General features: G+C 42.4%; 1 protein-coding gene across 4 annotated transcripts in view; it reads right to left on the bottom strand.

The window, feature by feature from the left end:
• Ccdc170 (coiled-coil domain containing 170) overlaps positions 1 to 18,553 on the bottom strand; it is an 82,571-nt gene that overhangs the window by 28,979 nt on the left and 35,039 nt on the right. For all 4 annotated transcript variants that reach the window (XM_029482616.2, XM_085842599.1, XM_085842601.1 and 1 more), the window contains exons 5-6: positions 16,877 to 17,062; positions 1,091 to 1,408 (exon numbers count right to left, since the gene is read on the bottom strand). In XM_029482616.2, the coding sequence (XP_029338476.1) occupies positions 1,091 to 1,408; positions 16,877 to 17,062 (504 nt within the window). The remainder of the gene's footprint in view (positions 1 to 1,090; positions 1,409 to 16,876; positions 17,063 to 18,553) is intronic.

Below are 18,553 nucleotides of genomic sequence, written 5' to 3'. Positions count from 1 at the left end.
TCATAAATAACTTAGGCAATTTATAGCCTCCATTCATCCCATCTGGAGTGGCTCACGGGTTCCGTGTTAGCACAGTCATTTCCATTTTGGCAGTAGAGTACAGTCTAAACTCCTTATAGAGAAATGTGTGTGGTTCATATATGAGGCTTTTTTGTATATTTATTTTATAAGCCCATGAATACCCTAGATTCAAATGCATAGTGGGGTATGTGGTAGAACAGGCCTGCAATTCTAGCTCTCATGAGGCCTTATAAAGCAGGGGGATTACTGTGAGTCAGAAGCCAGCCTGGGCTACATAATGAAAGTCTACCTCAAAAACATCATTCACTCACCCCCAAAAGAAAAGACACAATGAACCTGAAGAATGTTGCAGTTTTGAACCGGGACTATGAACTTTGCACTACTTGCTGATAAGATGAGAAAGTAAAATCTTTTAAAACTCAAAAGGGTAGCTCAGTGATAGAGCTTCTGTCCAAGTGTGAAAATCTGGGTCCTATCATCAACATTGCAAAAAAGACAAAAGAATTCATTGACACTAGGGAAATGACCCCATGCTTATAGTACTCAGTGTGGGACTCCAGAAGCAACACTAAGCAGCAATACCTATGGGCCTGGTGGCTTGCCTCTAATTTTAACCTCGAAAGGCAGAGACAGAGACTCTCCAGAGCAAGCTGACTAGTGCGGCTGACCACATCGCCAAGCTCTGGGGTTGGGTAGTTACCACCAGTCAGCACAGGCCACGCCCCTACATGCTCCCAGACACATGCAGATACACACATACAACACGCAGACACGTGGACATAGAGGAGGGAGTAGAGACAAAGAAAATGCGAAAGAAAGTCATTGAAAGTTTCAGAGTCCTGGGGGAGTTCACGCCACCATGCGTAAATGCTTTGGAGAGATGGAATTCTGCTTGGACATCTCCAAGTCCATGAATGATGGCCAACTCCAAGAATGACTCCCACCTTTCTATGTACAGCTGGAAGTAGAACAAACATGCCCCATTATATGTTAACTAATTCCAAGAAATGGCTGCTGAATATGCTGAGCGACGGCTGAGAACGTTTGCAAAAGGCCATGGCCTACTCACCCTTCTCTGGCTCTCTTCCTCGATGCCTAACTCTCGAATCCTCTCCAATATGGCATCCTCTGTGGATTCAGCTGTGTCGAATCTGCTGCAAAGAAGAGCTGCGAGTTTCTCCCTGAAGCGGGAGTTCCGGCTCTGCGAGGCTGTGGCGGCCTCCCTGCTGGCCTTCAAGCTCACATCCAGCTCCTGGCAGAGTTTCCTCAGCTGGGTCAGCTCCTGCTTCGAGGCATCCCAGGCTCGCTGAGACGCAAGCAGCCGTTCTTGGTAGAGCTTCACTTCCCTTTCTAGAGCTGTTCTCCCCTCCACAGCACTGAGCAAGTCCTGAAAGTTACCGAACGAAAACAGTAACGGGTATGTATACTACATTCGGAAAAGTATTCCCTTGGCTCGCTTACCAGTCACTCGAAGGAAGAGGAGGGGGTTAGATTTGCATTACATTTTTTAGCTCTAAGATTCCTCCATTGATGCATAAAGTTATTAAAGAAAGTTGTTTGGGCTGGAGAGACAGCCCGGTAGTTAAGAGAACTAGCTGCCCGTCTAGAGGACCCAAGTTTGAGTCCCAGCACCTTACCATATGAAACTCCAGTTCCAGGGTATCTGATCTGACACCGGCTTCTGACCTCTGCAGGCACCAGGCATGCGTGAAGTTTACATTCATACATGTAAGCTAAACACTCACACACATGAAAATAAATAAAATAAATAGATAGATAGATAGATAGATAGATCCTTGTATTTAACCAAAAACCTGCTTGGCCAGCATGCACAGAGCCCTGGGTTTTACCCCCAACACCATAGAAAAGCAGGTACCATAGTGCTCAACTGCAAACTCAGGAAGTGACTGCAGGAAATTGGAAGCTCAAAGCCATCTTCTGCTACACAGCAAGTGTGAGCCTAGCCTGGACTGCATAGGACAGTGTCTCAAAAAGAAAAAGGTGTTCTATCAGACCTTCAAAGAAGATCTAATCCCAGTTCTTCACAAACTATTCCACAAAATAGAAACAGAAGGTACTCTACCCAACTCATTCTATGAAGCCACAATTACTCTGATACCTAAACCACAAAAAGACCCAACAAAGATAGAAAACTTCAGACCAATATCCCTTATGAATATTGATGCAAAAATCCTCAATAAAGTTCTTGCTAACCGAATCCAAGAACACATCAAAACAATCATCCATCCTGACCAAGTAGGTTTCATCCCAGGGATGCAGGGATGGTTCAATATACGGAAATCCATCAACGTAATCCAGTATATAAACAAACTCAAAGATAAAAACCACATGGTCATCTCCTTAGATGCGGAAAAAGCATTTGACAAGATCCAACACCCATTCATGATAAAAGTCTTGGAAAGATCAGGAATTCAAGGCCCATACCTAAACATGATAAAAGCAATCTACAGCAAACCAGTAGCCAACATCAAAGTAAATGGTGAGAAGCTTGAAGCAATCCCTCTAAAATCAGGGACTAGACAAGGCTGTCCACTTTCTCCATACCTATTCAACATTGTACTTGAAGTCCTAGCCAGAGCAATTCGACAACAAAAGGAGATCAAAGGGATACAAATTGGAAAAGAGGAAGTCAAAATATCACTTTTTGCAGACGATATGATAGTATATATAAGTGACCCTAAAAATTCCACCAGAGAACTCCTAAGCCTGATAAACAGCTTCGGTGAAGTAGCTGGATATAAAATTAACTCAAACAAATCAATGGCCTTTCTCTACACAAAGAATAAACAGGCTGAGAAAGAAATTAGGGAAACAACACCCTTCTCAATAGTCACAAATAATATAAAATATCTTGGCGTGACTCTAACTAAGGAAGTGAAAGATCTGTATAATAAAAACTTCAAGTCTCTGAAGAAAGAAATTATAGAAGATCTCAGAAGATGGAAAGATCTCCCATGCTCATGGATTGGCAGGATCAACATTGTAAAAATGGCTATCTTGCCAAAAGCAATCTACAGATTCAATGCAATCCCCATCAAAATTCCAAATCAATTCTTCAACGAATTAGAAAGTGCAATCTGCAAATTCATCTGGAATAACAAAAAACCTAGGATAGCAAAAACTCTTCTCAAGGATAAAAGAACCTCTGGTGGAATCACCATGCCGGACCTAAAGCTCTACTACAGAGCAATTGTGATAAAAACTGCATGGTACTGGTATAGTGACAGACAAATAGACCAATGGAATAGAATTGAAGACCCAGAAATGAACCCACACACCTATGGTCACTTGATCTTCGACAAGGGAGCTAAAAACATCCAGTGGAAGAAAGACAGCATTTTCAACAAATGGTGCTGGCACAACTGGTTGTTAACATGTAGAAGAATGCGAATCGATCCATTCCTATCTCCTTGTACTAAGGTCAAGTCTAAGTGGATCAAGGAACTTCACATAAAACCAGAGACACTGAAACTTATAGAGGAGAAAGTGGGGAAAAGCCTTGAAGATATGGGCACAGGGGAAAAATTCCTGAATAGAACAGTAATGGCTTGTGCTGTAAGATCGAGAATTGACAAGTGGGACCTCATGAAACTACAAAGCTTCTGCAAGGCTAAAGACACCATCAATAAGACAAAAAAACCACCAACAGATTGGGAAAGGATCTTCACCTATCCTAAATCAGATAAGGGACTAATATCCAATATATATAAAGAACTCAAGAAGGTGGACTCCAGAAAGTCAAATAACCCCATTAAAAAATGGGGCTCAGAACTGAACAAAGAATTCTCACCTGAGGAATACCGAATGGCAGAGAAGCACCTGAAAAAATGTTCAACATCCTTAATCATCAGGGAAATGCAAATCAAAACAACCCTGAGATTCCACCTCACACCAGTCAGAATGGCTAAGATCAAAAATTCAGGTGACAGCAGATGCTGACGAGGATGTGGAGAAAGAGGAACACTCCTCCATTGTTGGTGGGATTGCAAGCTTGTACAACCACTCTGGAAATCAGTCTGGCGGTTCCTCAGAAAATTGGACATAGTACTACCGGAGGATCCAGCAATACCTCTCCTGGGCATATATCCAGAAGATGTCCCAACCGGTAAAAAGGACACATGCTCCACTATGTTCATAGCAGCCCTATTTATAATAGCCAGAAGCTGGAAAGAACCCAGATGTCCCTCAACAGAGGAATGGATACAGAAATTATGGTACATCTACACAATGGAGTACTACTCAGCTATTAAAAAGAATGAATTTATGAAATTCCTAGCCAAATGGATGGACCTGGAGGGCATCATCTTGAGTGAAGTAACACAATCACAAAAGAACTCACACAATATGTATTCATTGATAAGTGGATATTAGCCCAAAACTTAGGATACCCAAGATATAAGATACAATTTGCTAAACGCATGAAACTCAAGAAGAATGAAGACCAAAGTGTGGACACTGTGCACCTTCTTAGAATTGGGAACAAAACACCCAGGGAAGGAGCTACAGAGACAAAGTTCGTAGCTGTGATGAAAGGATGGACCATTTAGAGACTGCTGTATCCAGGGATCCGTCCCATAATCAGCTTCTAAACGCTGACACCATTGCATACACTAGCAAGATCTTGCTGAAAGGACCCAAATATAGCTGTCTCTTGTGAGACGATGCCGGGGCCTAGCAAACACAGGAGTGGATGTTCACAGTCAGCTATTGGATGTATCACAGGGCTCCCAATGGAGAAGCTAGAGAAAGTACCCAAGGAGCTAAAGGGATCTGCAACCCTATTGTTGGAACAACATGATGTACTAACCGGAACCCTGGAGCTCTTGTCTCTAGCTGCATATGTATCGAAAGATGGCCTAGTCGGCCATCAATGGAAAGAGAGGCCCATTGGACTTGCAAACTTTATATGCCCCAATATAGGGGAATGCCAGGGCCAAAAGAATGGGAATGGGTGGGTAGGGAAGTGGGGGGCGCTATGGGGGACTTTTGGGATAGTATTGGAAATGTAATTGAGGAAATTATGTAATAAAAATATTAAAAAAAAAAAAAAAGAAAAAAAAAAAAAAAAAAAAAAAAAAAAAAAGAAAAAGGTGATTTGAATAGAGTTGCTATTTTAACCCCATTTTTAAAAACTAGACTGGAAACACACACATACACACACACATACACACACACACACACACACACACACACACACACCAGGACACTGATGGTACATACCTTTAGTCCCAGCACTCAGGAAACAATCAGATGGATCTCTGAGTCCACAGCCAGCCTGGTCTACTGAGTGAATTCCAGGACAGGCAGGGCTACACAGAGAAACCCTGTTTCAGACAGACAGACAGACAGACAGACAGACAGACAAAAGTAGGCTGGCTATGTGAAGTGCCCCTCCACAGAGGAGAGCTGCTCCAGTTCACTGACTAACGTTCCTCTCAGAAAGAGACAATGAAACCTGACAGAGCCAGAAGACGGGAGGCTGAAGGCTCTGTGTGGTGAGGAAGTCAGTTGAAGGATAGACAAGGGCACAGCCAGTCAAGTGCCAAAACTCACAGATAAGATCAATCAGCTAGTTACCCTGGCTCATGATAAAGTCGTGCTGCTTAGTTAACGATTTTTATTTAAAATAGAATGTTAGGGGCAATGGGCACTAAAAAGAGACAATATCCTTGAGCAGAGACTCACCCAAGAGGGCCAGTAATATTTCTGGCTGTTAGTTAAAATACTATTTGTTTATATTAGAAATGCTCTTTAAAGGGATTTACCTCCACCAACAGTAAGAAGGCAGGGAAAGAGGTGAACTGAAACGCTACGATGTCCTACTTCATAGAGAAAATACAACATCCTCCCTCTCTTATGGCAATTCTAAAACAAATAAATAAAAATAAAGAAACAAGGACGTATCAGTCATCAGTTGACTCAGTCATCAAAGAAAAGCCACCCAAAGGCAAGCAGTCAGGAAAGGCTGCCCCTTGCAGGATAATAGCTCATCACAGAGATTATTTTGTAAAATGCTTCTCTTTTTAGAGTTTTGGTTTTCTCTTTTTCAATAGAACTCACTGCTGCTGCTAATTAAATCACAGGCCGTAAGGTACAGCCAAGAGTCCTTTATCGGAGACACCATATCTTTAGCATTTACAGATTTCTCCTCAGATAGGAGTGTGGTATCTGCCTGCTTGCTCAGTTTTAGTAACCAGGATCAGTGTTGGTGATAAGCAACTCGGCTCATGTTTTTACTTAGAAAATCAATGCCCTACATTTAGTGACACAGGGGTATGTATATGTTAATGCTAATGAGTTCAGAGTTCCTAGGCCATAGAAAACATTACATATTAGCCTGTATATGTTAACCCTAATGAGTTCAGAGGTCCTAGGTCGTATAAATTGTTACATATTAGCCTGTATGCGGAAAGAAGCCCCTTGTGCAAAAGCAGGAGTCTCTCATTGTCATTATTGATATTTGAAAGCAGCTTTACACAAAAGGCCTTTATGATAAATTTAAAAAAAAGAATCTATCAAAGCCAGATGACTCAGTGGTTAAAGGTGATGCCACCAAGCCCAAAGACCTGGGTTCGATCCCCAAGGCCCATATGGCAAAAGGAGAGGACCAACTCCCCCATAAGTTATCCTTCAACCTCCAAACATACATGTAACATGCTAGCAACACACACAAAAATAAATAACAAATAAAAATAATAAACAAATAAAAAATAATTTAAGTCTATCAGATGCTAGCATATGGTGGACATGCTCACAATTTTAAGTAAATTAGCCAAATGTCACCCAATACCAAAAGAACAGCAAACATAATTAAAATATTTCAGCTTTAAAGAAGGTTTCTACCCTACTATCAGACTACCAACTTAACCTAATCCCCTAGAACAGCGGTTCACAATGTGTGAGTTGTGACTCCTTCTCCGGTTGAATGACGCTTTCACAGGGGTCACATGTCAGATAGTTCCATTATGATACATAAAAGTAGCAAGATTACAGTTACAAAGTAATAAAGAAAATGATGTTATGGTTGGGGGTCACTACAACATGAGGAATTGTATTAAAGGATTGCAGTGTTAGGAAGGGTGAGGACCATGGGTCTACAACAACGCACTACCTCTTTTTAAATAGAAGCACCCATGATAATGTCTAATTACATAGTTTGGCTGGATTTTTTTTTCCTGAAAATATCCAGCCTGGCAAATTATGAGCTGTTTCTCTATGAAATATAGGATCCAGAGCCAGCAGCAGAGCTTGGGGACAGCCACTCCCCAGCGCCCTGGTTAATTATTCTGGGACTCAGAGGCATTGTTGTCCTGGAAGTAGATGTCCTCAGGACTGCACACACAATTACCTGTACAGCCCTGGAGCAAGCCACCGGAACGGAGTCTTGTTGCATGGCTACCCCAAGGATACACTGAAGCATGAGACATACAGTGACAGGAGCATGGAAAGCCGGGACCCGGTGACTGCTATCAGACCACACTGACACAGGAGGGGAAACAAACAGCTTCTTTCTCAGAAAACTCAGAGGTGACCTTCACTGAGGACACATCTGCAAATAAGGGCAGCCCTATGCAGACGATAATGCTGAAAATATTTTGTAATAAAGAGCAGATCTTGCTGGGTGTGATACTAGATGCTTTTAATTCCAGCATTTGAGAGGCAGAGACAGGTGGATCTCTGTGAGTTCAAGGCCAGCCTGGCCTGCCGTAGTAAGTTCTAGAGCAGTTCTATACACACATAGACCCTGTCTCAAAAATATCAAAATAATAGTAATAGTAATTAATAATAATAAAACAATAAACAAATCTTTAGGTACAGCCCTACTAAATCAACAAATGAATAATAATGACTTCACTATTACATTTAACAAAAATGGTCTAAATAACAGAAAGTGATCAATAAAGTGATCAATGAAAGGCCAAAAGCAATCTGAAGCCAAAAAACAAAACCAAAAACAACAACAACAACAAAATCCTCATTGGTTTGTGTAGTTTTAGATAAAGTGCCTGTTTCAAATGCATAACAACCTAAGTTTAAATCCAAAGACCCCAGATTTTAAAAGCCAAGAGATCTTCTGGGTGGGGGGCAGGAGAGAAAGACAGATCCCTAGAGCTAGTGGGGCCACCAATCTGGCCTAACCAGTGAGCTGCAGGGAAGGAGGGAAGGAAGGAAGGAAGGAAGGAAGGAAGGAAGGAAGGAAGGAAGGAAGGAAGGAAGGAAGGAAGGAAGGAAGGAAGGAAGGAAGGAAGGAAATTAAGGTAATGAGCAGTAGAGGAAAAGATTCTTCATCAACCACACACACATACACACACACATACAGTCACACATGACATGCACAAATAGTTGATTCCTATCATGAATCATAATTCCTATCATGAACTTGCTAACTACAATATGGATTCATATATGCCCAAGATCAAATTACCTCTTAAAAATGCAACAATTAGTTCCTGTCAAGGTCAAAACTTCTGGCTGAAGCTTATTCCAATTCTAAACTCACTTTATAAATTTAAAAAGTCAGCTTTTAATTCCACCTACTGCAGTTAAGATTAATAAATAAACCCTGCAATGCCCTGCACCAGGCAGGCACACTCGTGTGAATAAGGACAATTTGAGTATACGTTTTTGATATAATACCTAACAAAATGTAACATGCAAATATCTTTTAAAACCACAATTCTAGTCCCCCAAAAAAGAAAATCACAAATTAAAAAATACAACTATAAGCTAAATTATAGAGATGCTCTCAAGACCTGGTGGACCAGAAATGAGAGAGTCTACATATCCACCTTGGCCCCAAGTCATTTCTGATTGGTAAATAAAAATGCCAACAGCCAATAGCTGGGCAGAAAAAACATAGGTGGGGTTTAGGTTTTGTGGGCTTGAGGTTGGAGAAGGACCACAGGGAAGGAGGAGAAGAAGCTGCTGCCATGGGTTAGGTGAGCCATAAAAATGTGGCCCTGAGCCGGGCAGTGGTGGTGCACGCCTTTAATCCCAGCACTTGGGAGGCAGAGGCAGGCAGATTTCTGAGTTCAAGGCTAGCCTTGTCTACAGAGTGAGTTCCAGGACAGTCGGGACTACACAGAGAAACCCTGTCTCAAAAAAAAAAAAAAAAAAAAGGCCCCTGAGAGCTGGCCAATGGAGCTAAGAGCAGCCCAGATGAAATGTAGTAAGTGATAACTCAGGGTTATCAATAGGATAATAGAAGATATTAAATACAGAAGAGCAGGCCACCACAAACAGCTTCTGCAAATGGCTTAGGATCTGAGCACACTTCTCCTGTAAGCATCATCAGGACAGCCAAGGCAACCTCAGCAAGCAAACATGAAGTTTGTGTTTGATTGTGATCACACTTCAATGTGGACACATACACTGCCCCTTGTCAAGGTACTTGTAGCGAGGTTGTTTTTTTATTGTTTTATTTTTTAATATCAAGGTGTATAATTTAACTGTTGTGTAGATGGTATTGTAAAACCAGCCTGTGGCTATAGGCAAGGTTTTCTTTATTTAACCTCCTTGCACAAACATTCCAAGTAGGATGGATACAGCTTGGAGAATTCTTTTTCCCACACCTGTTCTCTTTACAGGGAGTTTTCATTTCATGACTGTGGTTTTCAACACTTCAAATTTGGGTTTGTGCTTTCCGCACTGCTAGCTAATTTTTCTACTAATTTATATTTTTTCTATTTATAGAGGCATTTTCTATTTATAGAGGTCAGGAGTTAGCTCAAAGTCAATAAAAAGTCATGACCCTACACCCACAGCCCGGTAGACAGCATCCTAGGGTGCGTGCATAGAAAGAATGGTAGACGTTTTGGGGTTGTGTTTTAGGGAGATTTTCTTTAACTGGAGCCTTCCCCCTGCCAGAGCCTCCATGCTCCAAGGGCTGCCGTGTAGACGAGGAGGAGTTGCTTTGTTCTACTCTAACAGATGCTCAATGATGGGGAAACTGCAGGGCAACATTTTGCTTCAGACAAGCTGACCTTTTCCCCGTGACAGAGCTGTCCCAGTGCCATTGTGTATGTTAAAAAGGACAGATGTAGCTGACGTTTGAAAGAGTCGCATTATTAGCAAACTCAGTGCTGGATGACCGTGGCTTCCTCTGCCCCAGAAGCCACTGTGTTCCTGGGCTGCACTATGGAGCTGTAAACACTGCCCTGAGCTGGTTGTTCTGTGCCGGGAGGGCCACGGACAGTTCCCACTGGACCTTTACAGCGGACTGTGATGGATTCTATCACGGCTAAGATTAGACTTATAATAAACAATAAAAAATGCAATGTGTAATCTTTAAATGCTATTCTGATTGTAAATTTTTAGAATGACCCTAAAGATAAACCATCTAATAAAATTTAATTTTAAAAAAGCAGAATGTACCCTATAGATGGAACAACAATATGAACTAACCAGTACCCCCAGAGCTCGTGTCTCTAGCTGCATATGTAGCAGAAGATGGCCTAGTCGGCCATCAGTGGGAAGAAAGGCCCGTTGGTCTTGCAAACTTTATATGCCCCAGTACAGGGGAACACCAGGACCAGGAAGTGGGAGTGGGTGGGTAGGGGAGTGGGAGGGAGGGTATGGGGGACTTTTGGGATAGCATTTGAAATGTAAATGAAGAAAATGCCAGAAAGAAAGAAAGAAAGAAAGAAAGAAAGAAAGAAAGAAAGAAAGAAAGAAAGAAAGAAAGAAAGAAAGAAAGAAAGAAAGAAAGGAAAAACATCGGAAAAAAAGCAGAATGTAAACCTTGACAATGCCAATATCTTAATATAGATAACATATTAAAACTCTAAGAAGTAAAAGGAGGGGGACCAGGGGCACAGGCCTGAAATACTAGCTACTCAGGGAGCTGAGAAGGGTCAAGATGTGCCTGGGCTACTGAATGCATTCATGTCTAGCCTGGGCAATTTAGCAAGACCTGGTCTCCAAGAATTTTTTTTTTTTTCTAAGAAAGTATGTCTGAGGGCCATGTGCCTTGAATGAATGAGGCCTTGGGTTCAATTTTCAGAACTCTGAAGAAACAAGAAAGGAAAAGAAAGAGGGGGGGAGAGGAGGGAAGAGGGGAGGGGAGGGGAGGGGAGGGGAGGGGAGGGGAGGGGAGGGGAGGGGAGGGGAGGGGAGGGGAGGGGAGGGGAGGGGAGGGGAGGGGAGGGGAAGAAAAGCTATTTCAGTTTACTTATGAAGAAAGACACTACCAGGATGAGTGCATAAACTGTAGAAATACTGGTCTCATATTCCTTTGATAGGGAATTGTTCCAATTAGAACTGCAGGAACAGCTCAAGAAAGGGCTAGACACCAGGTAGAAGGGAAATTTTAAAAGATAAGTCTTTAAAACGCTTGCCTAGTGTACACAACCCCTGGGGTCAATATCCAGCACTGCCAAAAAATAATCAGTAAATTGGAATAATAAAGTGTATCGGGTATGACACATGCCCTAGCACTCATTCTAATCAAGAAAATATCAACAGTGTTAAAGAAAACAGGCGGTTGAAAGTCCAACGTGTATATTTAATTTCTGACTTTAACTTCCAGACTCTAGGAAAGCTATGTGTAGCTTATGTGGGCAAAGTGACTACTTTTAATAAAGTTGGATTTTTTTTTAAGATAACAAAGATAAAAGGTGCCAAGCTTTGATAGATTTTTAAAACACACTGCAGGGCTGGAGAGATGGTTAAGAGCACTGACTGCACAGGGGAACGCCAGGGCTAAGAAGTGGGAGTGGGTGGGTAGGGGAGTGGGAGGGAGGGTATGGGGAACTTTTGGAATAGCATTGGAAATGTGAATGAGGAAAATACCTAATTAAAAAAAGCTAAAAAAATTAAATATAAAAATAAATAAATCTTAAAAAAGAAGGAAAAAAAAGAGCACTGACTGCTCTTCCAGAGGTCCTGAGTTCAATTCCCAGCAACCACATGGTGGCTCACAACTGTCTGTAACAGGATCCGATGCCCTCTTCTGGTGTGTCTAAAGACAGCTACAGTGTACTCACCATATATATAAAATCAATAAATAAAATACTAAAAAAAAAAAAAAAAAAAAAGCACTGTAATATTTGTGCTCTGGCTGTACATGTGCTTATCAGGCCTAAGACCTTCACTTCACCCTGCCCAGTGCCACGGGGGCTGAGTGGCCAGACCGTGCCCAGGGCACCCCTGAGAAGATCTTCACTTCAGTTCCCAGTACCCAAGCAAAACAACTGCTAAAGAGTTCCTAATAAATTTACCACATATAATAAAACACCTGGATTTTTCTCTGAGAGAGGGTCTTACAGTGGAGCCTGGCTGGTCTGGATTTCACTGTGTTGAGCAGGCCGAACTCTAATTCAAAGATCCTCCTGACTCTGCCTCTTGAATTCTGAGATAGAATTCTTGACGTGGCCCTTAAATTTAAGCAAAGCAATAAAGCCAAAGTTTGCAGACATAGGCACCTTAGCTGTGGGACTACTTCTGCCTTTCATACCTCTGGACTTTAATAAAAATAAAGTTTCCTACCTCAAAAGTAGAGCTTTGGCAAGCAGTCTGAAGGTTCTTTCTGAGGCCATCAACATGTCAGAAAAAGCACTTGACAGTATTTTTTTGATAGTAAATCATCAGAGTAATAAATAGTTCTATGAATGAGCACTTTGTTAAAGACCTCAGGTTTTTATTGCCCAAATTTTTATTTTACAATTTTTTGATGTTGGCAGGAACCTGGAGCCAAAGTGGATGAGTTTCCAGAGTCACTCCCAAGCAACGACACTTATATAAGAAAAGAAATTTGTTTTTTTTTTTTCCTGTTTCATGTCATATTACGACATGCTTTCTCAGTAATATCCTACTAATGTCCAAAGATACTTTTTGAAAGTTAATACTCACTAAGGAAATTGCACAGCTGTTTATAATTGTTCTTCCACTAATAAATAATCCTTGCCAACACCCTCCTATGATGCTGTGAGTGTCATACAAAGGAGAGGACTGATAAGAGGCACGGCCATGTGGTGATGTGGGTCCAGGTCCTGGCCTTGCAACATGATAACTGGATGGGCTAGAATCAATCCCACAACCTCACCGAGCAGTTGGCACCATCACAGGTATAATGGTAAGGGTACAGGAAGTGAGCACAGCTCCAGGCTAAAGCGTGGTCCCCAAGCACCACCCCTTGACAAGTAGAACCTAAACTCTCTAGGGAATTGAGTGATTTGAACTGACATCCTGAAAAGCTGCAAGTGAGTCTCGAATAGTGCCTCTGTCCTGAAATCAAGGAAATATTACAGTGTTGCAGGGCAGGGAGGTCATAGGCCCTCTCAAAGACATTGCAGATGCAAAAAGCTCAAAGAATTTAGAACACCAAGAAAAGAAATGGATTGTTAGACAGCAAAACAATGAAAATGGATGTGTAAGAATGAAAAAGAAACTGATTTTAATAGAGTTATAGCAGCTGATCACCCATGTATCCATAGATTTATTCTGGATTGTGGATCCTTTAAGGAAAACAAGGTAGCAATCAAGAGAGGGATGGAGAGAAAGGGAGAAATAGAAAGAGTAGGAGAGAAAGAGAGAGAGAGAGAGAGAGAGAGAGAGAGAGAGAGAGAGAGAGAGAAGCTGATATAGGTAGGAGTCTAAGCATATAGTCACTTTGCCTCTTCTGAGGGGGTAGTTAATCCAGGCAATATTTGGTGAATGCTAACATGCCAAGGAACAAAGGGAAGAATACAGCTTCATGGGAGACCTCTTGCCTAACATGCAAGAGGCCCCAGGTTCAATTCCCAGCACCACAAGGAATGACCTCATAATTGTTAATTCACAAATATCTCAGGTAACTACAGAAATATATACTAAAGAGACCAAGGCAGTACAGTGGCATGTGCCTATAATCCCAGCCTTTGGAAAGCTGACACAGGAGGACTGCTGTGCATCTCAGGTCAACCTGGAGCCACATAGCAAATACAATCAACCAGTATCTATCAACCAAGCTATCTATCTGCCTATCTATCATCTATCCATCCATTATCCACCTATCCCTCTCCCTCCCTCCCACTGCGTGCTGGCTCTCTCTCTCTCTCTCTCTCTCTCTCTCTCTCTCTCTCTCTCTCTCTCTCTCTCTCTCTTTCTCTCTCCTTCCCTCCACTTTGTCCCATCCCCTTCCCCTCCTCTTTCCTCTCTCGCTGCCATGAGGCATATTTATAAGCCAGGAAAAGGACCTCAGCCGTGCCAGCACCTGACCTCACACTTCCCGTTTACTCTTGCTTAAGCCACCCACTCTGGGTTTTTTTTTTTAATTTATATTTTCTCATATTTTGGCACTACTAAGAATTGAGCCTAGGGCCTTGCACATGCTAGACTCACAGGTTCTCACTCTGTTGGATCCCAAGCTAAGCCTGTGGCGTTCGGCTGCAGCAGCATGGGCTATCCATGACAAGATGCTGATGATAGTGTCAGTCTTTGCTTTTATGGGGCATGGGAGGGCAGGGGGAGGGGAGGAGGAAAGCTAACGGTAAGTTCCCTGTTCATGTAGAGAACTGGAAATAATTAGAAATTATCATTACTATGGATCACTGTCAGACCATGACATGGCTGTAGGTAAGGAAGGTATGAGGAAGAAGACCATTCATTGGCCCTCCTCTGTCCTGGAACATCTCTGGAACACCCAGTCACTGCCTAATCAGAATGTCCCCACCTATGAGTAGAGCTCCAGCACTTTCCCTAACTGGCTGCACCAGCTTGCTTTAGCTTTTGAAAGGCTATTATTATTATTAATTCAATTCAATAATGGGTTTCTCTGCCCCCTTCCCTTCTCCCTCTTGCTCCAGTCCCTCCAGGCCCTGCTTGCCCCAGCCCAAAGGATTTTTATTTGTTTCTCATTATGGGTGATTGTGAGCAACCATGTGGTTGCTGGGATTTGAACTCATGACCTCTGGAAGAGCAGTCGGTGCTTTTAACTGCTGAACCATCTCACCAGCCGCCAATAATAGGTTTCTTCGTCACACAATTTAAAACACATTAAAAGTTTATACAGTGTTAAATATATAGAGTTTAGTCTCACATTCAAACAAGTGCTAGCTAGTTGGAAAAGATCAGGATATTCATTATCTAAATAAAAGTTTATAATTATGAGTCATGTCCTTATATTGACACCTCTCAGAATTACCATGTCCACACACTTGGATCCATCCAATCTTCTAGGATGTTGCTTTCTATGACAGGTGACAAGTGAAATGTTATATAGAATTGTTGCAGTTTACGTGAGAAATGAGAAATAGGCTCATCTATTTCCACACCTGGCCCCCAGTTGATGGAACTGTTTGGGGAGGCTATAAAGCCCTCCTGGAGGAAGTATGTCATTGGGGGTGGGATTTGAGGTTTTAGAGCTGGCCCTACTTCCTGCTTCCTATTTCCTGTGTGTGAAATACAATCAGTCTTCCTCCTGACCACCAGGTGGCCTCATACTCCTGCTGCCATGTTCTCTCTGCCGCCATGGACTGTATCCCATGGAACTGTAAGCCAAAATAAATGCTTTCCCTGCAAAAGTACCTTTTGTTAGGGTGTTCTATCACAGCAACAGGAAAGTGACTGATACAGTCTTCATAATTGCCTTATTGATAACAGTGTATAGTATATTGTTATTTTATTAAAAATAAACATATATGTAATATATAGAAGCCATATTATTGTATATATCTATATATGTATGTATATATATGCATGTACATTGAATAGTTCCAGAAATATCAATATTTTTACATTAGTTTTTTTTAAGGCTAGGATTGCTCAGATTGCTTGTGAATAAACATGAGGATTTACATTTGGATCCCAACATCTGTGCAAAATGCTAAGTGCATAGGGGAGGAGAGAGAGGGAAAGAGAAAGAGCGACAGAGAGGGAAGAGGAGGGAGGAAGAGAAAGAGACAAGGAGACAGACAGACAGGAACAGGGAGAGCAAGAGAGACAGAGAAACAGAGACAGAGAGACAGAGAAATATCATCATAATCCCAGAGGTGAAAACAGGAGTCTAAAAGCCTTCTGGTCACACAGTTTGGCTAGTTAGTAAGCTCCTGGATTGGTGGGACAACCTGTCTCAAAAACTGAGGTGGAGAGAAGTGGAAAAAAGCACCCAATCTCTAACTCCACCTGTGCATATACAGGCAGGTGCACAGGCACACATGTGCAAACGCCATTGTCTATCTCTAACTCACCTGTGCATATATAGGCAGATGCGTGCGCATGTACAGATGTGCACACCACCCAAACATGCACATGCACACAAATTAATTAAATAAAAAAGAAATTATAAGAAGTTTCCCCAGAGGAGAGGTGGACAGCTAGGGAGAAGGAAGAAGGGAGAGAATAGTTGATATCTTTTGTACAATAAGAATTTTGTATTTTTTAAACTTATTACCTACATGTTCAAAATCTAAGAGTTGAAAGTGAAAAACATTCTTATTATCTAATCAAAGTAAGCCATCCTGCCTCCAAATCCTTTATTTTGTACTCCTTTTTTGTACTCCTTTTTTGCAATTAGAAATCTATATCTAGCCATGTGGTGGTGACACACACCTTTAATCCTAATACTTGGGAGACAGAGACAAGTAAATCTATGAGTTTGAGGCTAGCCTGGTCTACAGAGTGAGTTTCAGAATAGCCAGGGCTACACAGAAATACCCTATCTCGGAAAGATTAAAAAAAAAAAACTACAACAACAGAAGAAATATGTATTTAATTATCTGTAAAAAGCATATATGAAATATCACATGTCTTACTTGGGTCACATCCCCCACACAGTGCCCCCACCCTGGGCTCAGCACATCTGCCGTCCATTTCTGCTCTGTGTGCAGGGCTCAGAGGAACCTTCAGCAGGCCGTACCTGATTCAGCTTGTCTTTCTCCTCTGCCCAGGAGGCAGCTTTTGTCTGCTCCCTGCTGACTTCAGCTGCCAGCCTCCTGATAGTTTCTCTGTTAGCCTTTGCCTCCATCTCATGGACAGTTACAGTCTCTTCAAGAGTAGCGAGCTGTCCTTTCAGGAATGTGGGCTCCTTGTACAGCTCTCTAAGCTGAAGAGAAAAAAATGTCAACTGTTGTAAAATGAGGGGGAAAACCAAATAGATGATCGCATCCGTTTTCTCCAAACAGCTCACAGTCTACAGCCTAATGAGGTTGTAATCTGACTAAACAATAAAGACAACAGATATGCTCACATCATCAAAGGCAGCCTCCAAAGGCCACTATCTGCCAATTCTGCAATCACATTAAAATTATTCGAAGGAGGCCATGAAGCAAGGATGATGGGAGGGGTGTAAGCTTGGGTGAGCCCTGACTGCAGCGTGATGACGGTGACATGGTAGGCTAAGGGGATGTCAAAGGCTTCAGACCAAGCTGCCCTCAGCCTACATCCAATAGCACCTACTGTGTGCGAGGTGCTGGTGTGGGGGCTACTGCAGAGAAAACAGAACAGTTGTTTTTACGAATATCTTTCTAAGTAATTGGAAGCATGCTAGGAGCAGGCTAAAAGTGGCTGTCGTGGGCATTAGCATACATGGGATGGGACTTTTTGCTTCCCATGATGCACTTTTTAAAATGTTTACATAACGCATTTGTAAAGGTTACTGGCCATATAGATAAGCCCACTCTACAGAGTCATGACAGTGCTGTGGCAGGACTTGAACCTGCAGGTAGCATGGTCAGCCTATGTGGTTTGACCACCTGTGGAACATCTCTCACCCCTTGCACATTTCACAGCTCAGTTCTGTTCCTCACTCTTGAATACTTCTCCCATCCTCATGTTCACTTCCCGGCATCCTTGTAAGCTCTGGGTCAGTACCCCTTTCATCAGCCTGCCTAAACCAGCCTCCCACACCTCTGATATCTGTCACTCCCTCTCCCTACCTCACAAGGTGATTTTCTTCACAGAACCTTTCACCAGATAGGATGACATCACCCACCTCTGCACCATTTCAGCACCATAACAATGACAGCTCTCAGCAGTGTAGAGTTAGTCTTGTGCCATTCAGTGCCACATCCCCAGAGCAGTGCCCAGCATGTACTATACACTCATTAGATAATGGAGAAATGGATACATGGAGAGCCAAGAAATGATTGCAAGTGCTTCCTGGCTAGGTATAGTGACACATGGCTTAAATCCCAGAACTCAGGAGGCACAAGTAGGTAGACCTCGTAGAGAGGATTGGTAGTTACAAATACGTACAGACCCTTCCAGAGGACCCAAGTTCGGTTCCTGGAACCCACATCAGGCAGTTGCAGCTCCAGGAAATCTGACACCTTCTGGCCTCCAAGGGTATGCACACACACCACCACACAGATGTGCACACACATACACATAATTAAAACTAATTTTTTTAAAACAAGGCTCCCTTTTAGGAGGAAGGATTGTAGGAACCCGACGGGTCAAGGGCACTACAAGAAAACCTACAGAATCAACTAACCTGGGGCTATATGGGCTCACAGATGCTGAACTGCTGCCCAGGGTGCCTGCATGGGACTGACCTAGGCCCCCTGTGCATATATAACAGTTCTGAGACTTAGTC

This window comes from Mus caroli, unplaced genomic scaffold (assembly GCF_978045245.1).
Source record: "Mus caroli unplaced genomic scaffold, Mus_caroli_1 scaffold_9, whole genome shotgun sequence".
Classification (NCBI taxonomy): domain Eukaryota; kingdom Metazoa; phylum Chordata; class Mammalia; order Rodentia; family Muridae; genus Mus; species Mus caroli.
The sequence above is the reverse complement of the archived record's forward strand: the minus strand, read 5'-3'. Positions and strand labels throughout refer to the sequence as shown.